Source organism: Hyla sarda, chromosome 2 (assembly GCF_029499605.1).
Source record: "Hyla sarda isolate aHylSar1 chromosome 2, aHylSar1.hap1, whole genome shotgun sequence".
Lineage (NCBI taxonomy): Eukaryota > Metazoa > Chordata > Amphibia > Anura > Hylidae > Hyla > Hyla sarda.
Genome location: NC_079190.1, coordinates 397,813,701 through 397,838,630, shown reverse-complemented (window position 1 = coordinate 397,838,630; position 24,930 = coordinate 397,813,701). Strand labels below are relative to the sequence as shown.

The 24,930-nt window shown below is 44.4% G+C and overlaps 2 protein-coding genes across 11 annotated transcripts in view; one reads left to right on the top strand and one right to left on the bottom strand.

Annotated features, from left to right (window-relative positions):
• NCBP3 (nuclear cap binding subunit 3) overlaps nucleotides 1-781 on the top strand; it is a 45,619-nt gene extending 44,838 nt beyond the window's left edge. For all 7 annotated transcript variants that reach the window (XM_056558745.1, XM_056558744.1, XM_056558743.1 and 4 more), the window contains one exon: nucleotides 353-781. In XM_056558745.1, the coding sequence (XP_056414720.1) occupies nucleotides 353-588 (236 nt within the window). In that variant the 3' untranslated portion in view covers nucleotides 589-781. The remainder of the gene's footprint in view (nucleotides 1-352) is intronic.
• Nucleotides 782-12,120: 11,339 nt separating this feature from the next.
• Nucleotides 12,121-24,930, bottom strand: part of SARM1 (sterile alpha and TIR motif containing 1) — a 184,226-nt gene continuing 171,416 nt past the window's right edge. For all 4 annotated transcript variants that reach the window (XM_056558731.1, XM_056558733.1, XM_056558732.1 and 1 more), the window contains 4 exons: nucleotides 21,367-21,469; nucleotides 19,882-20,071; nucleotides 18,253-18,374; nucleotides 12,121-16,998 (listed from right to left, as the gene is read on the bottom strand). In XM_056558731.1, the coding sequence (XP_056414706.1) occupies nucleotides 16,869-16,998; nucleotides 18,253-18,374; nucleotides 19,882-20,071; nucleotides 21,367-21,469 (545 nt within the window). In that variant the 3' untranslated portion in view covers nucleotides 12,121-16,868. The remainder of the gene's footprint in view (nucleotides 16,999-18,252; nucleotides 18,375-19,881; nucleotides 20,072-21,366; nucleotides 21,470-24,930) is intronic.

Genomic DNA, 24,930 nt, shown 5'->3' with positions numbered 1-24,930 from the left:
CATTACCGAGCAAAATCCACAAAAAGAATAGACAAGTCTATTCTTTTTGCGGATGCAGGAATTGGTATTTCCCCCGTGTGAACAGTGCAGCAGAATCCCATTGCAATCAATGCCGTGCAAAGGGTTTAAAACATAGTGGACCAGATATATTAAATTCTGTCATTTTCTCATTACAATCAATCACAGCTCAGTTCTTATTTTAAGAGAGCTCCTATGATATGAAATCTGAGCTGTGATTGGTTATGGGGAAATCAGTCCAGTTATTGGCTCCCAACAGATTTATGAATCAGTGGCAGTGTATCAATATGTTGTATAAAGTTACATCACACTTGCTTTCTGTTATGCATTGCAGGAGGCTTGTGGAATCGATTAGGAACAGCACCTAAAGACAAGCCCAAAACAGTGGAGAAGGAACAGAAAGTCGTCGTAGCTCCAGAAGAAGATGACTCTGTGTTGCAGCAAGCATGGGGAGCTTTAATCAAAGAGAAGGAACAGATTCGGCAAAAGAAAAGCCGCCTGGACAACTTGCCTTCCTTACAGATTGAAATCAGCCGAGAGAGCAGTTCTGGCTCGGACACAGACTCATGATGATAGACTTACGTTTCTTGGGACAATGGCTTCCAGTAGCATGGCAGCAACTTGAAGATGTGCCGCTCCTGCCTTTTCAGACAATTGTTTTATACTGAAGCTGAGACACCCAATAGTGGCAGCGGTGTTCTCAACAAGGCTCTACGAAATTGATGTCCCGGTTTACCTGGACATTAAAGTGTACTGGTTAACATGAAGTGTTTCCATTTTTATCTTATGTAAACTGACCGTGAAGAGGGAAAAAACACTTTTTTTTTTTTTTTAACTTTAATCTGTTTTTAAGCTTCTGAACATATATCTCTGATGTGATGTCTACTATACAGTAGTATAACTTCTAGTGCCTGTGCGCTCTAATATTTGATTGTGCATCTTCACCCTGAGTAAATTGAGGTCCATCATATACTTCACAACCTTTCGCTTTATTAGTTATGTGATGAGCAAATAGTTGAGTGATTTACATACACATATATATTGCAATCTTAAAGTATAACATTGAGTTGTTAAGCATACAGCTTTTTTTTTTTTTTTTTTGCTTGTTTAAGCAACAGCCAGAAGTAAGTCTAGCAGGGAGAAGTAGTAGGAATTTGTCAATTATATTTCCCATTCGTTTTAAAAGCACTCCTGGCTTTGGCAAAAAAAAACCTGCATCAAAAACTAGTAGCTTTTTCTTTTAAATAGGCAGTGTCATTTGAACAAACTTGGCATACAACAATAGTACAATACTGTGTAATAGTCATGGCTGTAAATGTTGGCACCCCTGAAATATTTCTAGAAAATGAAGTATTTCTTACAGAAAAGGATTGGGTGCTTTTTTTATGTTTGGGGTCATTGTCCTGCTGGAAAACCCAAGATCTCAGACGCAAACCCAGCTTTCTGACACTGGGCTGTACAGTGTGACCCAAAATCCATTGGTAATCCTCAGATTTCATGATGCCTTGCACACATTCAAGCCACCCAATGCCAGAGGCAGCAAAACAACCCCAAAAAATAATTGAACCTCCACCATATTTCTCTGTAGGTACTGTGTTCTTTTCTTTGTAGGCCTCATTCAGTTTTTGGTAAACAGTAGAATGTTTTTTACTAAAAAGCTTTATCTGTCCAAAAGACGTTTTCCCAGAAGGATTTTGACTTACTCAAGTTCATTTTGGCAAAATGTAGTCTTTCTTTTTTATGTCTGTGTCAACAGTGGGGTCGATGGATAGTTCGCACTGACACTGATGCTCCCTGAGCCTGCAGGACAGCTTGAATATCTTTGGAACTTGTGTGGGGCTGCTTATCCACCATCCGGACTATCCTGCGTTGACACCTTTCATAAATTTTTCTCTTCCATCCGCGCCCAGGGATATAAGCTATAGTGCCATGGGTTGCAAACTTCTTGATAATGTTGCACAATGTGGACAAAGGCAAATCTAGATCTCTGTAGATGGACTTGTAACCTTGAGGTTGTTGATATTTTTCCACAATTTTGGTTCTCAAGTCTTCAGACAGTTCTCTTCTCTTTCTGTTGTCCATATTTAGTGTGGCGCACACACAGACACACAATGTGACTAAGTGAAATTCTCTCCCTTTTTTCTACTTTCAGGTGTGATTTTTATATTGCCCACACCTGTTACTTGCCCTAGGTGAATTTAAAGGAGCATCACATGTTTTGAAACAATTTTTTCTCTATCGGCTCCATTGGGGGACACAGACCGTGGGTGTATGTATGTCTCTAGGAGGTGTGACACTATGGCAACAAGAAAGTCTGCTCCTCCCAGCAGGATATACCCGCCTCCAGGCCCTGATCTAATCAGTTTTAGCTTAGTGTCTGAAGGAGGTGGACATGGTCTGGATTTCTCCAGACCAGGTCTTCTGTTTTATTATTTTCCTAGTTAGGGAATGTTAGTTTTTTATTCCGTTTTCTTTCATGCTTTCAGGTGGGGACTCAGGAACTACGGCTCACTGTTTCCCCATTGCGAGTAAGGCATTGCGTATATGCGCTGTTCACCCCCTCTCGCCAACAGTCAGCGCCTGGGGTTGTACCTCATGGGTCCGGGTCCCCCTATTCCCTGCTCGCCTCGCTCACACATGGTAGCTCGGCGTGATGCAGGTAACAGAAAGCTGACTGAAGACCTCACAGAAGACTTCGAGGTAAGTTCTTCTGACTCAGGTGAGTATATATTCTTCTCCCTTTAGGTGCTGACTTGCAACATCTGGAGACCCTCATTTTGTGGCCCACCTTTCATAGTCCAAGGGGCTGGACTGTGTTAGGGGCTCTATTTTTTATTCTAAAAAAGGGGGGAGCAATGGCATATTGGGGAATGTATGGTTTACTTCACGTGTGTGTTATACTATGCGGCTTACAGCCGCGGCGCTTGTACTTTCGGGCGCATGAAGCGCCGACTTGCTTTCACTTTCGATGGCTGCCGGCGGATGTGTGTGTAGCCCGCTCACTTCCCCGCGGGCGCATATTCGGCTAACATATGCGCTCGGGGCAAGGAGCGAGCGCCATTACTGTGGTTCTTCTCGGCAGCGGGGGTGCTATAGCTCCGCCCACAGGGCCGCCGGAGCTTACTGGAGGTGCGAATCGCCCTCCAATCAGCGCTGGCAGGGGCCAATCAGACAGTGCCCCTGCTCCAGGAATGCCCCTCTGACTATTTGCTAGCCTGTTCTCCTCTCTGCATAGAGCGGTGTTTCCTCTCAGCAGGGACAGAGTGGTACAGTGTTGGGGTTAAAATCTATACTGTCACAGGGGATACAAATCTGTTCCTCCTTCTTAACTGGCAACTAGACTGCTAGTATTCTATTTTGTCTGTATGACATATTATTCCAAAAATGCCTGGTTCTGGTGAGCCCACTGGCTCTGCCTGCTCCACTGCTCCCCCAGACCCCCTAGCTTCCCCGGATGTTACAGTTGCGGTGGATTCGGCCGCCCCTCCAGCCTGGGTTTCTTCCTATCCCAGTGTATGGCTCACTTGACTCGTCTCCCTTTCGGTGGCTGAGGCCTCCCGTGACATGGTGTCTACCTTGAAGAGGTCTGCCCTGTGCCGGCCCTCTAGTGGGTCCCACTCCTCTTTTCCACAAGCCTCACGCTATCACAGGCGTACTAGGGGTGCTTTTTCTGACTCTTACATTGAGTCTTCAGGTAGACGTGGGCATCCCTCTGTGGGTCTCGCCCCCCCCCTCCCAGTGTCATCTGGTCACAGACGTCGCTCCTCCAGAGGACGTTCCCGGAATCGCCGCTCTGCCTCGCCAGAGCCGCGTACCCGGTCAGGGTCGCCCCCCTCCAGGGCTGCCTCCACTTGTTCACATTCTCCTGGTGAACTGGCGGATGAGGCTTCTGAATCGGCATCTGACTCAGAGGACCGCTCGGATACAGTTGAAACGGTGAACTCATTGGTTGCGGCCATAAGAGACACCTTTCACTTAGAGGACCCAGGATCTTCGGACGTGACTCCTGACGTATCCTTTCATCATGCTCAACCAGCACCTCAAGGGTTTAGCTCTCACGCGGAATTTCACATCTTTCTGGAATCTGCATGGAAACATCCGTACAAGAGGTTCCCGGGAATGAAGAGGGTTCAAGTGCGTTACCCATTCGCCAAGGACCTTGCCTCTAAGGTGGTTTCCCCTCTCCCGGTGGATGCACCAATTTCCCGCCTCTCTAGGCTACTACACTGCTGATAGCAGATGCGGCTGCCTTCAAGGACTCGACAGACAAGAAGGTGAAGTCCTTAGTGAAGTTTGCCTCTGAAGCAGCAGGCTCTTCTCTGCTTCCCACCTTCGCCTCTGCATGGGGGTCCAAGGCCCTTTCGGTGTGGTGCTCAAAACTCAGTCAGGGTATCCTGGCAGGATTCCCCCCAGAGGATCTATTTTGCTTTGGTTCTCCAATGCTCTAAAGCTGGGGAATTTCTGTGCACAGCTTCCATGCAGTCTGTCCGTTGTGCTGCCTTTGCTGTGGGTCTCCTAGTGGCCCTCCACCGCTCCATGTGGCTTAGGGTGTGGGATGCGATTGCCGCCTCCAAAAGGTCTGTAACCGAGTTTCCTTTTACTGGTACCCGTCTTTTTGACAAGCGCCTTGACGAGATTATCTCTGAGGCGACGGGGGGTAAGAGTTACTTGTTTCCTCAAAATAAGGCTTGCTTTTCTTCCATGGGGAAGTCCTCTTCCTTTCGGACCTTTGGCCCCAAAAAGGGGTCTGGGCAGGCGCCTTCACGGGACAAGAGGTCTCCCTCGTTCCGACCGTTTTGCGGCCTAATCGGGTAACCGCAATCCCACTTCCGCATGGCGTGAGGCCACCACCTGCAGGTTTTTCTCGGGTGGGTGGTCGTCTCTTACTTTTTCGAGACAGCTGGACCACACACATTCAGGAAGTCCCGAGCCCCCCGGTCTCCTTCTCTGGCGAAGCAGTTTCGAGAGGCCCTCCAGTCCCTGCCCAGGGAGTCATTGTCCCCGTTCCTCCAGGGGAATAGGGGAATATTTTTTGTTTTTTTTTATTCCAATTTTTTTGTGGTCCCCAAGGAAGGCGGTTCTGTGCGACCGATTCTGGACCTGAAGCGTCTCACCATCCTATTCTCCGCCACTTCCGAATGGAATCTCTCCGTTCGGTAGTGGCATCCATGGAACAAGGGGAGTTTTTCTTCGTTGGTCATCAAGGATGCCTACTTCCTTGTTCCAATATTTCCCAGCCACTAGCGGTACCTCCGCTTTGCGGTTCCGGAGGGGCATTTTCGATTCATAGCCCTCCCCTTTGATCTGGCCTCGGCTCCTCAAGTCTTTGCAAGATCCTTGCACCAGTAATAGCCCTGTTGCGGTCGAGAGGAGTTCTCAATGATACCTTACCTGGACGGCCTTCTCATCAAGGTTCCCACCAGAGTCCAGACTCTAGAGAATGTGGATATCGCTCTCTAGACCCTGAATCGTTTTGGGTGGATGGTCAACCGGAACAAGTCTGTCTTCTCTCCCGCCCAGTCTCTGATTTTTTTTCTTGGGACTTCAATTCAACTCGGCCTCTGACCGGACTTGGCTTCCGACGGACAAACGTCTGACGCTCCTGTCAGGAGTCCGCTCTCTTCGGGCCTGGGCCCCAGTTTCCATCCGCAATTGCATGGAAGTCTTGGGTCAGATGGTAGCGGCCATGGAAACCCTACCCTTCGCCCAGTTTCATTACCGTCCCCTTCAACTGGCGACTCTCTCTCGATTGGGACAGATCTCCTCGGTCTCTCGATCGTAAGATTACTCTCCCGCGTCGGATCCGTCAGTCTCTGCTCTGGTGGCTCCGCTCCCCCCTTCTTCTTCTAGGGCGATCATTTCTTCCCCTCTCTGGCAGGTAGTTACAACGAATGTCAGTCTGTCGGGCTGGGGCGGTGTGTTCAGGGACTGGACGGTTCAGGGCCTCTGGTCTCCCCGGGAAGCCCTTCTTCCGATAAACATCTTGGAACTGAGGGTGATTCTTCTTTATCTTCTTCTTTGGGAGTCCCTGCTTCAGTCCTGCCCTGTCCGCGTCCAGTCGGACAACGCCACAGCCGTAGCGTACATGAATCGGCAAGGCGGCACTCGCTGCTCGGCAGCCATGGCCGAGGTGACAAAGGTTTTTCATCTGGGTGGAAAACAAGGTTTCGGCCATTTGGCGATTCACATTCCGGGTGTGCTCTTCTGGGAAGCGGATTTCCTTAGCCGGTCCTCAGCCAACCCTGGAGAGTGGTCCCAGCATCCAGAGGTCTTCGTGCAGATCTGCGACCTCTGGGGCATTCCAGACGCGGACCTCTTCGCGTCGGCACAATCGCAAGATCCTTCCATTTGTGTCAAAGTTCCGGGACCCCCTCGCTCTAGCCTTGGATGCCCTAGTGATTCCTTGGGCAGGGTTTGCTCTGCCCTATCTGTTCCCTCCCCTTCCGCTCCTTCCCAGAGTTCTGAGGAAGCTCAAAGCGGAGGACGTTCCTGCCATACTGGTAGCTCCAGTTTGGCCCCGTAGGTCGTGGTACGCCGACGTGGTTATGCTCCTGGTCGACACTCCACTGCGCCTTCCACTTCGTTTGGACCTGCTGTCTCAGGGTCCTCTTTGCCACCCCATTTTACAGTCGCTGCATTTCACGGCGTGGCGGTTGAGACTGCGGTTTTGAGAAACCGTGGTTTCTGTTCCCAAGTCATTCGCACCATGTTCAGGGCTCGCAAGCCCTCCTCGGCGAAAATTTACCACCATACATGACGGTCTTAATTTCGTTGTGTGAAGCTCAGGTCTTGTCTCCTGTTACCTTTTCTGTCCCCCGTCTTCTTGCTGTCGGGATTGGGACTGGGGTTGTCTTTCAGTTCCCTTAAGGGTCAGGTTTCGGCCTTTTCTATTCCTTTCCAGCGTCCTCTGGCTTCTAATTCTCATGTCCGGACCTTCCTTCAAGGAGTGGCGCATGCTACCCCTCATCGGTCATCTTCTCCCCCTTGGGACTTGAATCTGGTTCTGGGTGTCATCCAAGGTGAACCTTTTGAACCCCTTAGGGAAGGTGTCCTTGCGCCTCTTTTCTTGGAAAGTGGCGTTTCTTGTTGCTATCACATCCATTCGGAGGGTGTCTGAATTGGCAGCTCTCTTCTGCCGTTCTCCGTTTCTGGTGATTCACCAGGACAAGGTTGTCTTCCGACCAATTCCTTCCTTTGTCTAAGGTTGTGTTGGCCTTTCATTTCAATGAGGACATTGTTCTTCCGTCCTTTGTCCCGCTCCTTCTCATCCTAAGGAGCATTTACTCCACGAACTGGATGTGGTATGGGCTGTAAGGTATTACCTCTCGATCTCCTCTTTTTTTTTTTTTCGTCCTTACGGAAGGTCGTCGTAAGGGACAACCTGCTTCCAAGGCCACCACTTCTCGGTGGATCCGGTCTGCCATTTTGAAAGCCTATCGCTGTAGGGGGAAGATTCCTCCCTTTCAGGGTTGTGGCTCATTCTACCTGTTTCTGTTAGGGCATCCTGGGCTCTCTAGAACAAAGCCTTGGCCTTGCAGATTTGCAAGGCGGCTACTTGGTCGTCCTTGCACACTTTCTCGAGGTTCTACCGGGTTCATGCCTTCGCATTGGCTGATGCTAGTCTGAGCCGTAAACTGCTGCAGACGTACCAAGGGACGGCTTTGGTACGTCTCACGGTCTGTGTCCCCCAATGGAGCCGATGGAGAGATTTTTTAACACTTACCGTAAAATCTCTTTCTCGAAGGATCCATTGGGGGACACAGCTCCGGCCCTTTTCGGTTTCTCTTTGGTTCCCTGTCCGAGGGTGTGTTCAGTTATCTTTTATTCTGGTTCTCGGACAGTTCGTGTTTTGTCCTTGACCTGTCGGTCCTCTCCTATTGCTCTGGTACTAAAACTGATTAGCTCAGGGCCTGGAGGTGGGTGTATCCTGCTGGGAGGAGCCGACTTTCTTGTTGCCATAGTGTCACACCTCCTAGAGACAGCAGCATACACCCACGGTCTGTGTCCCCCAATGGATCCTTCGAGAGAGATTTTACGGTAAGTGTTAAGGAGATTTTTTTTAATTTTTTTCACAATTTTGAAAGGGTGCCAATAATTTTGTCCAGCTAATTTTTGTGACATGTCAAATTTGCTTTTTTTTTTCCTCCCTTTTTTTGGTTTAGTTCCAATACACACAAAGGGAATAAATATGTGTATAGCAAAACATGTTACTGCAATCCTTTTCTGTGAGAAATACTTCATTGCCAACATTTACGGCCATGACTGTATCAGCCCTGATTTGTCCTGTGTCTAAAAGACAAGCAGTATGGGAGCTCCACCCACCAGCTCTGGGAGAACTGCAAATTAGAGGTGTATCCTGCAGATCAGAAATCTTCTATACAGGCCAGAAATAGTGGTGCTAGTTATCTACCCACATAAGGCTGCTTTCACACTATAAAGTTCACCCGTTAATAAACGGTCATTATAATGTATTGTTAACGGATGTTTAATAAGGGGTGAATTAACGGATTCTAACAGCTGAATAATGTCTGTCCAAATAATGGGCATATTCATCTGTTAAGACCAGTTATAACATCCGTCATGTCCAGACGTTTTAACCCCTCTGTCTACAGACTCCCACAGCCAGGACTACTACTCCCATCATGGAACATACTTGTTTCCATGATGGGAGTAGTAGTTCCGCAGCTGCGGGAGTCTGCTGGTGAGGTTACATTAGTGTTTGTACTACTACCCCCATCATGGAACAGACTTTGTTCCATGATGGGGGTTGTAGTACAGGGGCTGAGGGATTAATCGCTCAGAAGTTACTAAGCAGGGGAGTGGGCGACATGCTCCGCAACCCTGCGATGTACACGATGTATTTTTTACTTTCATTTTTTAACTCCCCGCTCGGAGCCCTGAATGGCCGGTACTAAGAAGCCATTCAGAGATCCCAGCGGGGTTTTTAAAATGGACAATGTGAGGGGACATATGTATATTAAGTGCTGGGGGGGGGGGGGGGGCGGACATAGAGCGCTTTATATCTAGCCCCATCAGTGCATTAATAAAAATATCACCCCGCCAGTGCATTAATTAAAATATGACCCCTTGCCAGCGCATTTATATGTATACATCTGTACCCCCTGCCAGTGCATAATGTGACCCCACCGGCGCCGGCTAGATGATCCTGACAGATATGCAGCCGCCGGCGCTATGAATGAATAGTATATGTATATAGATGTGCTGGGGGGGGCAGACATATAGCGTTATCTGCCCCCCCCCCCCCCCCCCCCACAGCGCTTCTATATACATATGCAGCCGCTGTGCTATGAATGAAAAGTATATCTGTCAGCATCATCAGCCAGGCGGCTGCTGGATGCACTGCTGACAGATATACTTGTCACATAAAGCACATTTGTGCAGCGCTGTATATGTGACAAGTATATCTGTCAGCAGCGCATCCAGCAGCCACGCGGCTGCATATGTATATAGAAGCGCTGTGGGGGGCAGATAACGCTATATGTCTGCTCCCCCAGCACATCTATATACATATGCAGCCGCCGGCGCTATGAATGAATAGTATATCTGTCAGGCTCATCTGGCCGGCGGCTGCTGGATGTGTTCTGATAGATATACCATTCACATATAGCGCTGCAATGGAAATTTAAGACAAATGTGCCGGCGGGGTCACATTATGCGCTGGCGGGGGGGGGGGGGGATAGATGTATACATATAAATGTGCTGGCGGGGGGTCTTATTTTTATTAATGCTCTGGCGGGTTTCATATTTTTATTTATGCGCTGGGGGGGCTAGATATATAGCACTCTATGCCACACACACACACACTTACACACACACACTTACACACACACACTTACACACTTAATATACATATATCCCTTCACATTGTCCATTTTAAAAACCCTGCTGGGATCTCTGAATGGCTCCTCAGTACCGGCCATTCAGGGCTCCCGGTGGGGAATTTAAAAATGAAAGTAAAAAATACATTGTGTACATCGCAGGGTTGCGGAGCATGCCGCCCGCTCCTCTGCTTAATAACTTCTGATCGGATCGGGTGTCAGAAGTGAAACCCGGTGCGATCAATCCCTCAGCCCCTGTACTACCCTCATCATGGAACAGTGTCTGTTCCATGATGGGGGTAGTAGTATAAACGCTAATGTAACCTCCCCAGCCACCGGCAGACTCCTGCAGTGGGGAATTATTACTCCCATCATGGAAACAAGTCTGTTCCATGATGGGAGTAGTAGTAGTCCCTCAGCACTGCAGGAGTCTGCTGATGTCACCTCTTCTGAGCATGCAAAGTAAAAAGATAACATCTGTTATAATAACGGGTGTATTTACTAACGTCCGTCAGCCGTAGACTTCAATGTTAAAAAGTAACGTCCGTTAATTTTCCCGTTTCTTGTGATGGGCGAAAACTTAGTGCATGTCCCGTTATTTCTCCCATCACAACTAACGTCCGTTATGATGGGCTATAACTGGTGATAACGGGTAAACGAAAAAAACGATTGACTTGAATGGGTTTGTTTAATGGGCGTTAATTATTTTTCAAATGTACGTTTATTAACGGGTGAACTTCATAGTGTGAAAGCAGCCTAATGCTTCTTATCCTGGATAGTCACCTGAAACGACAGGTATGCTTTCCGCCAGAGAATTCCCAACACTTCGCTGTAGTAAATGGGGACAGTGCAATCTGCAGCTATTAACCGCCGATTCCAGAGAGCCTGGTGTAAGAAGAATACATCTGGATTCTTGTGAAAATTCTGTAGTGTAGTTCTGGAGATACATTGGGTGAGTTGCCAAGCTTGAAACTGCATTTGGTGTATGGGAATTTGTGAAAGAATTATAAACAATCAGACTGACCAATGTATTTTATGGACAGTTTATTGTTTTGTGGTCTAAGGGGAGGGGGGTTGGGGGGTTCCTGTGTCTTCTTGAAGAAACGCCCCATCTGGTGTATGGAGTCTTATAGGCTATGCGGTGATCTATGCGGGGGCTCGTTGGTAGGTAAGAGAAAGTGTGTTTTCTTTTATTTTGCAGCCCGGACGGGATAAAATGAAAAAAGTGCGCGCCGGACTACTCCTTTAAGCCTGCAGAATTTAATGCAGCTTTTTCCATTATAGGATACTATAGCTGGGTTAACACTACATTTTTGACTACAGGGACAGTCAGTCAGATAGTGACTCCGGTCGGCTCATTTATGCTCCGTATCCGGTTTTAGGTCCAGTCACAAAACTGGATCCGGGGCAAAAATGAGCCGACCGGAGTCACTATCTGACTTTAGTCGGCTCATTCAAATGAATGAGATGCGGGCTGGGTCCGGCTGGGATACGGGAGTGTCCAGTTTTCCCATCTCCCAGCCAGATCTGGTCCCCGTATGTCATAAACATAGTGTGAACCCAGACTGACTCAGGATCAGTAAATAAGGTAAAGGTAAATAATGCAATGTGTTTACAGAGTTGCTCAACTTTTTAGGTGGTTTATTATGTAAACAGTGAAATTGTGTTCAAAGGTGAGCATTTTTTTTTTCACTCCCTTTTAAGGTAAATTGTAATTTAGAATACAGGTAAATTGTCATAATCTGACAAAATTGAAAATGCCCATCTATAGGACCCATTATTTATTTTTGTTTATTGTATTTACTTTCCTGCTTTATCTTTGTTTTGCTACCATTCAGATTATGCATCAGCACAGAATCATCTCTACCTCAGGCAGTATCATCTCTACCTCAGTATTCTTATAAATAATATTCAGTCTGGGACAATGAACTTTTATACCAAACTAAGGAAGTTCTCATACCAATATGAGTTACACATAGTGAAGTACAGAAAGCATGTCACTGAAGCCTGACTCTCACTTTGTTGAAGCTACCAAAAGGTAACAGATTCATACATGGAATTCTTTAATCCTTTTTTTTTCAAATACAGCGGTCACTAATGGGCTTTAAAGGAGTTATCCAGGAATAGAAAAAACGCAGCTAATTTCTTCAAAAAACAGCACCACACCTGTCCTCAGATTGTGTGTGGTCTTACAACTTTGTTTCATTCTCGTCAATGGAACTAAGCTGCAATACCACACACATTCTGAGTGCAAGAATAATGCTGTTTTTAAAGAAGCTCAGTGACGATATTGCCTGGTGTAGACCTATCTCCATGGCAACTGGAGTCCTTCTAAAGGACCCCAGTTCTGCCATAGATAAGCCTGCATACAGCCATGCCGATGGCAGGCATACTACACTACAGTAGTGCATTGTATTAGATAATTGAATAGAAGATCACTGGTAAAAGTTCCCTAGTGGAGCCAGTTAAAAAATTAAGTTTCATAAAACAATGTAAAAGTAAATCTAAATTAACTATTTAGTGATAGCCGTAATCGACCAGTTTGCATTCAACACTGTATTCCGCCGAACTGCAGCTGTAACTCAGTAGTTTTAAAACAAATCAATAGCTCTACAAAAAGTCTTTCTAGCCCAGGCCTCAAAAGGGTATTCTGGTATTTGCATAGAAATGATGTTGCCGCGGTCTGTAAAAAAGAAAAAAGGACATTTTAATTACCCCAGGTCCCCTACAGCTCCTGTTCTTCTCCTTCTGGTACCTCCAATGTTTATCATCTTCCTGTTTCTGAGACAAGCACTTGGCGCAGGACCTACCTGCTCAGCTAATCGCTTGCTGCAGCAGTGTCCCATCGTGGCCAGTGATTGGCTAAGTGGGCAGGCCCTGTTCAGAGCTTTATCTCAGAAGCAGAAAGAAGAGAGAGGCATCAGAGGGAGAATAGGAGCTGCGGGGAAACATGGGTGGGTAGGTAAGTATGGCCACTTTTTTTATTTATCCAAATAGCAATTGCACATTTGTAATGCAAACAGTGGAATACAACTTTATACTGAATATACAGACCTTACCAGAAAACAACCTGCACAATATGTAAAAGAGTTTTTTATCTTTATTTGTTCGGTAAGGGCTGGTTGCTTTTATTTGAGATGACAGGATTGCACATAAACAGGACACAGTATTGTAATAATAGACATTGAAGGGGTTTTTCAGGCTTAGAGAAACACGTGTTCTTCCAGAAGCAGCGCTACTCTTGTCCTCGGCTTGTGTGTAGAATTGCAGCTTGGCTCCATTGGACACGAATGGAGCTGTAATACCACACACCCCAAGGGCAGGTGTGGTGCTGTTTTTGAGAAAAAGTTTTTCATGTCCTGAATAACTCCTTTTAACAAGTGTTTATAGAATATATTGATATAAAACCAAAACCTTACAATAAAAATTACAATCTGGAAAAAGGCCACAAGGAATGGGTTTCTACCTGATTTCCGGTTTCCGAGCTCAAGCATTAAAGGCAGAGACTGGTTACCTGAAGGATTTCATTATTCAGGAAAGCACATAAAGTTGGTTACTCAGCACAGATGTTTTACATGCAGATCTCTATAAATGAAATATAGAACTATATACAGCTCTACATAGTTATATTGCATTACACAACCATTTCCCCTTTATTAAGGAGAATCTCTATTACATTTACATAGTCATCGACAGTCCATGGTAACAGCACTGATATAGTTGGGTTTTACATGCAGGACAATTGCTTATACTTTATGCAACTGGACATGATGGCTAGATTGTGGCATATGCAATCATTGCTTCTGTTCCTATAAGGTGTTTCTGGTTGTAATGCGGCTGCATTTTAGGGTCACTTTTATATAACCGCTGGATCCCATGCAGGTCAACTGAACCTATATATCACCACAGGACTTTTGCACCAAACCATATGCTGCTGCAACAATGGAGTACAGTTGCTAAAACTGGAGTACAACACTGTAGTAAGCCACTGAGTAACTACCGTGGCCATTTCTTGGAGAGGGCATGGGTTGACCACAGGACCCTGGCCTTTACCTTATACATTCCGGAGGAGTTTTCCTTAGAGAGATGGCAGCATTGATGAAGTGCTCTGCTTAATAAAGGAAATAACTGTGTTCAGCTTCGTGTTACAGGGGTAGGAATCAGAAAAGCTGGAGTCGTAGGGGGTGAGTCAGTCACTGCTGGACACTAGATACTAAATCCTCCACTACCTGAGACCACCAGGGAAAAGGGTAATTACTCCTGCACTCTCACCTGGGTTGTTAACTCCTTTACTACCATTGATCACTAAAGAAGTTGCAATTAAACACCCTACCCCATTGCCCTAGACCACCAGGGAAAAGGGTAATTACTCCTATACTACCTTAGGCAGCTAACTGGGACATTAACGCCTTTAATACTCTTGAGCCTCTCTCCTAGGACTGTATCCACCTTTTCCAGCCCACCGGAGCACCTGAAAGCTGAACTAATTTATGTAACATTAACTGCCGAGCCAAGAAGTTTGTGACGAATCGAATCACTGTAACTTCGCTCATCTCTATTCTTGATCACTAAACATGTAGACATCAGCACCCTATCCCTTCTATCCTAACCACCAGGGAAAGAGAAATTAACCCTTTTTCTTAAAGGGAATCTGTCATTAGTGTTATCCGCACTAACCTGTTGGTGCAGGCTGGTAGTGCGGGTGACCCTAATGATGAAGATACTAACCTATCCCCTATCCGTTTGCCTGTTAATCTGTTAGCCTCCTTATTTGGGTGGCAGGCTTGCTGCACAGGTAGAGCTCCAGGAGCACACTATATCCCCGCTACACTCGTGCACCGAGCCTGCCGCCCGGATAAATAACATAACAGGCCAATGGGACCACAGATCAGGGATAGGTAAGCATCATTATCATCAGTGTCACCAGCACTACCAGCCTTCACCAACAGGTTAGTGCAGGTGACGCTGTTGACAGATTCCATTTAAACTGCTTTGTACATCGAAATAATGATACAATAGATCCTCAAGACTTAGAACTCACTGCTGTGAACCTGCTGTAATAAATTCAAAGTCTATATTTCTCGGACGCTTCAATGGGAGAACACAGGATACCAATATTATATGTTTTGCCACTAGAAGGTGCTGACACTAGGAGAAAAAAAAAGGTCAGCTCATCCCTGGCAGGATATACCTGCCAACCTGCTGTGAGGTAATCCGTTTTATCTAGTGTCATTAGGAGGCATGACACATGTCTGGGAGCTCTCCCAGACCTGGTCTTTTATTTTATTGTTTTCTAGTTAAGTACGTCTAGCTACCTGATCTCCCACATGCGACACCATAACAGTATGGGTCGTTAACCCCTTATCGCCACTGGCTAGCGCCTGGAGGCTGGGTCCAGGTCCCCCCACTGCCCTTACTTACCTCGCTTTGCACCAGGTTGTTGCAGCGCGGCCATGAGCTAGCTGAAGACGCCAGGTGAGTATAGCCAAGAGCTAGGTTAACATAGTAACATAGTTCATAAGGTCGAAAAAAGACCAGAGTCCATCAATTTCAACCTATAACCCTAATGAGTCCCTACTGAGTTGATCCAGAGGAATGCAAAAAAAAGCCTTTTTTCATCCACTTTGTGTCAAATTTTGTTTAAAATTTTAACTCCATACCAAAATCTGCATAGGCAAACCCACAACACAATCAGCAAATTTGGGTAGAAAATCCACAGAATTTCTGTCCTGTGTGGTCAAACAGGTCGGGGTCACACTGCAGAATCTCCAGACGGAATTTCTGCCGGAGATCCAGCAGGCAGCACTCGGACTGCATTGCTGCCCCCATAGACGGCAATGCATTTGAGTGGATCTCTTGGTGGATCCACTCAGAAATGCATTGCCATCTATAGGAATGGCAGTGCTGCACACACGATCTCCACAGTGTAAACCAGGCTTGCTGTTTGTGTATATGGAAGGGCCTATAAAAGCAGTACATTTTAATGGTATTTCTGAGGTAAATAATTTCTTTATAGATGGCTACTCAAACTGGTTTCTATAATTGCTCTCCTAGTATACAATAAGTTGTACAATGACTATGACGGTAAAAGAATATTATCAAATCGTCATGCAATGCTATAGACTAGGAGTGAAACAGATCTTTATATCTCTTATGTTTAAGGAGAAGAAAAGGTACAAATACACACTTCTGAAAACAGCTTCTGTGTATGTATAAACTCTCAGACATCTTTATGACTTCCATTAACGGTAATGTAGGTGGGCTGTGCAAGCCTGACTACTTCTATGCTGGGGATTTTGGAATGGGCACCACTTTCCTCAGGATCCATTCAGACAGCCATGTCATATCTATCTAATTTACAGTAAAAGTCTATTGTGGGGAAAGTATAGTTAAACTGTAGCTAAAGTAAGATCACTGGAAAGGGTACGCAGGCACTGCCAGAGAATGCATTGATGTATTTGGTGTCATTTTTGTATTTTTCTTAAATGTACCCCAGATTTAAAAGGACATTTTCTAAGTTAACAAGAGTACATAGAAATGTACTGATCTGATCACGGTTTTGCAGTTGTCCATTTTATACTCTGCTCTGAGCAAGACGGAAACCGATAAGAGCCAAGTGCTGCAAGTTAACACTGGGATGTGAAGTTTTGGGTACTACAGACGTGGGAATTCTCCCAAGGTATGAAAACAATGTTTAGTGGATAGATGACATTTCACATTACAGTTTTCTTGCTTTGCATATTGCTGTGCGTTGATGTACAAGAGGCCATTGACTGTGTAATCCTGCACTGAAGCTGTGAATGGATGTCATCCCTTGGTAACGTGGGTTCTCCATTCTGAGAAAGTTTCATACGGTTGAAGGAAAATGCAGAGCAGGAAATAGTTACGTATCTGAGGAGGACAGTGGTTAAGGGGTTCACATCCAGTAGGCCAAGATACTAAAGGATATGCAGAAATATCCTGCAGGTACTGCTGTCAACAAGTAATTTCTAGATCTTCATATGGACATTACTATTTCTCCCCAAGTGGAGGAGAGCCATCTAGGCTGTTCTCAGATCCAACTGAAGAATCCCGAGAGGAGCGCCCTTGCAAGAAGCGAATTATCTTCTCAACTGTGGCATCCTGGTACTCATGTGACCACCTGGAAATTAAAAAAAACAAAAAAATTAATCTTAATTGTTCCTAAATTATATTAAGGATGCTTCCAAACTTTGCTCATTATTTTTCTTAATTTTTTTAAAGTCAAAACTAGCAACAAATCCTAAACATAGAAACATATGATGGAAGAATCTAGACCTGAATGGATGGAGGCCTTACAGTAACTACAAGAGACGAAGGAACACAAGTAACATTTAACAGGCATTATAAGAATTATATGGTGCTTGTATAAAATAACATGGGGAATCTTACAGACCCTAGCTATACAGGAATCATAAGGTTAGATGAATGGAACACTAAAGGGAAACATACAGTCAAAAATTGCTGCTATACTATCTTTGTCCACCTTAAAGGGGAGATTATGTTGGATAATGTTGTACTTGTATGTACTATTTGGAAGCCTTGGCAGACTTTGGGAGTTTGTGGGGTGCCCCCTGAAATACTCCTTACCATGTGTCTTGACTGCCGACCCCCGGCGCTGTAGGTGCGGCAGCCATTTTAAGCTCTTATGTCAGCAAAGAACGTTGAGAGATTTCCCATCCTTCCTTGCCTGGAGTCAACCCATCCCAACTGTGAATATGTATAAGCCATGGGCGTGCTCAGTATGGATTGGCTCAGCAAGCCTTACACCTCTCTTCCCATCCCCCCAATCATCATGAGCTCTGTCCGCATGCGCGGCTCATATTCTGCATGCACTTGCTTAGTTAGTATCCAATGCTTTTAGTGCTGCTCTTTGCTCAGTGTATTATGGAGTAGGGCAGGTGCATGCGTCTGAGGGGAACCAGGGGAAGGACTTGGGATGGGGCGTATACTGTGAGAGGGTATGTGCATAATAAGGGGAGGCCATTAGACATACTGTGCAGCCCTAACCAGAAAGTGAACGAATTTAGGCAAAGGTGACAACGGCACCAAAGAGATTTTTTATTGTACAATTCTGAGACAATATGTCCTGGGGATGCATGGTAAGAATATACAGGAATATTTGGCTGGGTGACATTTAAGTAACTTACTTCGGATAACCCCTTTAAGGCAAAATTGTCTAAAATTGCCCAAGAAAGAATGGGGAAGGGAAGTTGTTTTGCTTTACATTACAGTGATTAAACTAGGTCTGAGAGAAGTTGAGCTTCATTTTCACACTGAAACAAAAACTTCTTTATTATCCCAAATTGTTATTACAAATTGTTTATTTACATGAAATAACACTGGAGAGATAATGGAGATGAATAATAGCACTTACTTGATGCCATTAAATTTTAACACCGCTCTCATATCTTCAGGGAGGCTGATTGGGTCTGGCCATTCAAAGTGATCTGTGACGGGCACAATGTTCTTCCCACAGTTCAGTGCTGTAACAATCTCCTAAAACAGTCATGGAAGTGTATTAGTGACATATTAGGGCACAGGAAGATATACTGTAGTTAAGACAGTAGAAATAATGGTCCCTATTCTTCTGCATACCTACTGTGAAATAGATATAAAATGTGATACTGCTCTATATCCTCCAGTACGTTACCTTCCTGATGCCACAAGTTGGAGCAGCACATGAGAAAATAGGGTGCAGAGATTCAGGGAGAATAACCCTTGCCACCAATGTAGACCCATATCAGTCCAATGGAAGAAGCAGCACTCCAGAAAAAGTTAAATTCTTGGTGTATTTATTCATCCAGTGTGCCGAGAACAACTTTTTAAAAGGGTTATCCAGAGCTGATTTCTTAAAAAAACAGCACCACACCTGTCCCCAAGTTGTGAGTGGTTTTGCAGCTCAGTTCCATTGAAGTGAATTGAGCAAAGTTGTAATATCACAGACAACCTGAGGACAGGTACGGTGCTGTTATTGGAAGAAACTGTTTTTTATATTCCTGGATAACCCCTTTAATTCTTCTCTGGAGGATTAAAATGGAAAAGCACTGCAGAATCTTGCAACGCTGCTATTAAAAATAGTAGTGCATGATGGCGCGAAGTGGCTACTGCTGTTCTTAGTTGTTTCTTTCTCTCCCCTGCCGAAGCCGGTTGATTGTAAGATGATCGCAATAAAGCATTTTAAGATTTTAACACCTCCAATCTGATAAGTGCCGCTTTCTAAATTCAAATCTACATCTTTCATGCTACTAAAAATATGGGGACGCAGGTACGAGCAGCAGAATACCGAAGTGGCTATGGCACTTCAACTAGTGCCCCTTCAATCAATGTAGGGTCCTGGGTGTTGGACTCTTTATCTAATATTGATGACCTATCCTGATGATAGGTCATCAATTTTGCATAATTGGAGAACTCCTTTAGGTTGCTGTCACACAGCAGTTTTTTGAGCCAAAAGCAAGAGTGGAGAACTTATATGTTTCCTTCCAGTTGGATCCAGTTCACAAAAACCGCTGCTCAAATGTACTCTGAAAAATCAGCTTTGTCCTGTGTGTGCAAGACAAGCAATGCAAGTCTATGGAGGGGGAAGGAGGGAGCATCTGCTTAAAAATGGCATATAAATGCTATATATAATGGCCAGAAATAGTTCTGTTCCTCATGTACACTTTTGTATTGAAAAGTCACCTGAAATTACAGGTATTCTTTAAGTAAATGAAGCTGAACAATAAAAGTAATTTATTATCATTCTATATTGGAAACTTTAATGTGTTGATATCATTAGCGGTTTTCAAGTGGATTACAAGACGTACAGTACATTTTAAAGGGATCATGTACAAATAAATACCCTTGGTAGGGGTAGGAGTGTGGCTTAGTCTGCCTAGCATCTGCTGTTGTATGGCATTCTGAACACAGAGCAGCATTTGTAGCCTGACAAATTTTCTTAAATTGTGAAAATATAGAGAGGATAATAGGATATTCCAGCAAAGTGTATTATGAACATTCGACTTACTTTGTGTACCCAGTCCTTGCATTCGTTGTCTCCCATGCATTTATCCAAAGCTCCAGCAGAGAGGACTAGGACAAAGTTTCTAGCACTGATAACACTTTGAATCAATTTGTCCTCAAACTTTCCTGCCTCCAGCTTTTCCACATCAATAAAGGCAGTGAAGCCATGGAGGTACAAGTGTACCTTTAGGAGGCTGTCAGGAAACAAAGACATGTTCTAGGCAATCAGTATGTTACAGGTCAGGTTAAAGTGCTAATGCAACACCCCAAAGGAAGATACCGTACTAAAAGGAGGCTGCTGATTAAGCGGGCATGTAATGTCATATCACCAAGTGCTGCACCACCTCCCTAAACATAAAGGTAGAAAAAAAAAAATCTGCCCGGACAACCCTTTAACATGCCCCTATCACCTTTGACATAATAGGTCTGAGTGTTCACAGCTCCAGTAAGTAGGGATAATCGCTGCACCCCTGTACTCGCTGCATAGGATGAGTTCTATAGACTTATAATGGAGCTTGTCTAATGCAGTAAGACGTTGATTGCAGGAAGTTAAGAGCCTAACCACACTTTTCTGGCTTGTTTTAGGGCCAAATTACGTGGGACAGCATTTAGCCGAATAGGCTGATATCGCTCTGTGTAACAGGGTCAGATGTCAGCTGGCTGACTGGGGTCGCTTTGCCCTGCTTAAAGGGGTACTCCGCTGCCCTAGCGTTCGGAACATTTTATTCCGAACGCTTGGAGCAGGCGGCGGGGGGTCGTGACGTCACAGCCACGCACTTTGTGACGTCTCACCACGCCCCCTCGATGCAAGTCTATGGGAGGGGATGTAGCGGTCGCCACACCTCCTCCCATAGACTTGCATTGAGGGGGTGTGGCATGATGTCACGAGGGGCATGGCCATGACGTCACAACCCCTGCCGCCCGCACTCAGCATTCTAAAGGGTACTGCATAGAGATGGCTAGGGTCCCAGTCGTGGGACCCCTGCGATCAGACATCTTGTCCCCTATCCTTTGGATAGGGAATACGATGTCTAGGGGCGGAGTACCCCTTTAAAGATCATTGGCTTTTGGCTGCACATCTCCCCATGTACTAGGGTGATCATTCATGCAGCCCTCTCCAAACATCATTGGAGCCTTGTACTAGGTTCTCTTAGTTCGGCACTTGTTTGTACTGCGGCTCATGCTTGGAGATGGTGGGGGTATAAAAACTCAGATTCCAACCAATTAAACTTTTGACATGTCTCTGCAATAATTTTTTTTTAATGAGTGGGACACTTCAATACCTAATGTATATTATTCATTAGTTACTATTAACAGTACTGTATATTTATGCTATAAATATAAAAGTCCATCAGTCTTCTGTGTAACTTTAGTCTTCCTAGAATATCTATCTGTACATTTGATTACACGTATAATACTGAACATTTTCCACTTAATGCTAATGGACAGGTTTAAGACTTTGCAGTGATAGTAATAATATATGGCATACCTGGCCAGCTGAGATCCTGTGCTCCTACGGTAACTAATGAAAACGTCGGGGCCATCATAACTGGATTTCCCTATGCTGCATGGCAGAGGAGAGTGAAGCATCTCTGAGATACACAGAAAGATACGTTATTTTATAATGCAACATAACTGTACTCTGATTTATAGGGATTACTTTACACACACATGTGATGACATTTGTTGGGATTTTGACACACACAAAAAAATCTAAAAATGGCATCCATATGTGTGGATGAAAATAGTGTCCTGGTCACAAGGTGTTTCACTGCTGAAACCTTTAAAGAATCAGCTTGATTAGGCTGGAATTCCACTGAGTTTTTTTTTTGCAAAAACGCCGTAAAAAACGCCAAGCTGCAAGTCAATAGTAAACTGCAAAATGCCTGATTCACTTGGCGTTTTTCAGTTTGGTGTTTTTTTAATCCTTTTGGCGTTTTTCAGCAATTTCGGGCTCAGAGGCTGGATTTTCACAACGCCTGGCAAAACCTAGTTTGGCGTTTTTTGCCCTGAAATCGTGGCGTTTTCCTCCCAAAGAAGTCTATGGGAGTGCAAAAATGTCAAGAAAAACGCCATGTTGGTTTTAAATTTTGCATTTTTGCAGGCGGTTTTTATTCTTTTTTGGACTTTAGCGATCCAAAAAAGTGATGGAGATACCTTTTTTTTATTTAAATTTCGTAGGGTACCATAAAAAATTGTAATAAAAAAGATACAGTAGTGATGGAAAAAATTGTATCTAACGAAATTTATCTTTTTTATTACTAAATGTTTATTCATTTTAAAACAGGGATCAATTTATGTGTGCGGGTAAAGCACAAAAAATGTAGCCGACAATAATAAAAATGTATAGTGTGTGTGTTTTTTAGGTAGTACTACTACTCCCAGCATGGAACACACTGTTCCATGGTGGGAGTAGTAGTACCTGTACTAATTGACAGATCGCCCATTGCGATCCTCCTGTATAATTTATAGATGCGGCCAGCCGCTCTTCTATGGTCCGCTGCACTGCCGTATATATATACACACATATGCATATTTCCCGCAGAGAGCTGTGATTGGCCAGATGGTTCCAGCCTATCACAGCTCTAGGAATGTGTGTATATATATGGCAGTGCAGGGGACCATAGAAGAGCGGCCGCTGCATCCATACATTATACCGGAGGATCACAGCGGGTGTCAGGAGTGATACCCGCTGTGATCTTTCCTTAACTACAAGTACTACTACTCCCAACATGGAGCACACTCTGCTCAATGCTGGGAGCTGTAGTACCTGCATTAATAGATCACATCATGTGTCAGAAATTACACTCGCTGCAAATTGTCTATTAATGCAGATAATACAGCTCCCAGCATTGAGCAGAGTGTGCTCCATGTTGGGAGTAGTAGAACCTGCAGTTAAGAACAGATCACAGCGGGTATCACTACTGACACCCGCTGCGATCGTCATGTCTATAGCAAAGATGGAGCGGCTTTGCATCCCTGCTCTGTACTCCGGCCGCTAACTCATTTATATTTTCCTCAGAGCTGTGATTGGCTGCAACCATCCGGCCAATCACACCACTGGGCGGAAAATATGAATGGCCAGTGATGTGAATCACTCAGAGTACAGAGCAAAGGTGCGAGCACTGTATAGAGACGCATCTCTGCTATATTATGGACGATCGCATCGGGTGTCATTTAGTTAAATACATTTTTACCTCCCTACTGCATCCTTTTTTTTTTTTTTGGTACCCAACTATTTTGTAAAAAAAAAAACGCCAAAGGGGACAAAAAAGGCAAATTCCACACAAGGGTAAACGCAAGAAAAAACGCAAAAATGCAGGGAAAAAGTGTGGCAGTTTTTCTGGCACTTTTATGCCAAGAAAATAGCAGGGCAAAAATCTCAGTGGAATTCTAGCCTTAATCTGTGGAGAAACCTGACCATAAGTGGTTAATTATGCCTTTGTAGCCTCACCACAGGGCTACAAAGGGTTACACAGCTATCATTCAAAATAGTGGGTTGTCATTGTAATACAGGAAAAGATGATTTTGTGTCCAAATCCCATTTTGGCCAAAGGATGAGAGTCCATACAAACTCTAAAACAGGATTAACCTATATATATATATATATATATATATATATATATATATATATATATATCTTAGTCTATAGATACATATATATATATATATATATATATATATATATAATATATATTAGAGGTTGCAGAGCAGTGCATACAAGCTACTGGATACAAACAAGGAGAAAAGCGAATACATTATAATGCAATGCACACCTCTCAAAATGTTACCAAGATAAATGTATAACAAATCAATCTTTATTAGCAAGAGTAAAAAAAAGAATAGAAAAGGCACATACAAGATTAAAAACAGTTAAAAGTGCCCGAATCTGAGCAAAATCCTACAAACATGAGGGGGCAAAGTGACTCCACCCTGAAGTGGGCATATGTACAAAAATGCAATAGTCTATCCATCCCAAGCCCCAACCCTACACACAAAACATGGCTATGGCAGCTATCAGAAAAATATGCAACAATAAAGGGTACAATGCAATATAATTCCTGCAAATATTGCCTCAAAAAATAAGTGCACAAAAGTAAAACAGGCTATCCCTCAGCCCATAGATGTATATAATAGGCAAAGTGTAGGACGACTGACCAGGGATCAGACAATTGGTATATAGTTCAGAAAATTCCTCAAGTGTGTAGGTCCATGGTGATCCAGTGTTTTTATTTTTTCATATAATCACTAAAATACCTAACAGATATGTGGATCCATAAGATCTGCTAATAAAGATTGATTTGTTAAAGGGATTGACCAATATCGATTTTTTTTAGGGCAGATACCGATAATCTGTGACCTTTCAGGCCGATAGCCGATAACTTATACCGGAATAAATGTATAAGTTATCGGCTATTTCCCCCCCCCCTATGCAAATCCCTAATTTAGGCCTCAAATGCGCATGGCGCATTTGCTGATTTGCACAGGGGTGGCTGATTTTACAGCCCTTCTGACATAAACGCAACAAAATAAATACACACGTGTCACCCCCTTTTTGGAAACTACACCCCTCACGGAATGTAACAAGGGGTATAGTGAAACTTAACACCCCACAGGTGTTTGAGGAATTTTCCTTAAAGATGGATGGGAAAATGAAAAAAAAAAAAAGTGTTCACTATAATGCTGGTGTTACCCCAAAGTTTTCAGTTTAACAAGGGAAAATAGGAAAAAAGCCCCCCAAAATTTGTAGCCCCATTTCTTCTGAGTATGGAAATACCACATATGTAGATGTAAAGTGCTCTGCGGGCAAACTACAATGCTCAGAAGAGAGGGAGCGCCATTGGGCTTTTGGAGAGAAAATTTGCCTGGAATTGAAGGCCACGTGTGTTTACAAAGCCCCCATGGTGCCACAACAATGGAATCCCCCACATGTGACCCCATTTTGGAAACTACACCCCCCACGTAATGCAATAAGGGGTACAGTGAGCTTTATTCCTGACAGATTTTTGGAACAGTGGTCCGTGAAAATGAAAAAAAAAATATTTTCTTTTGC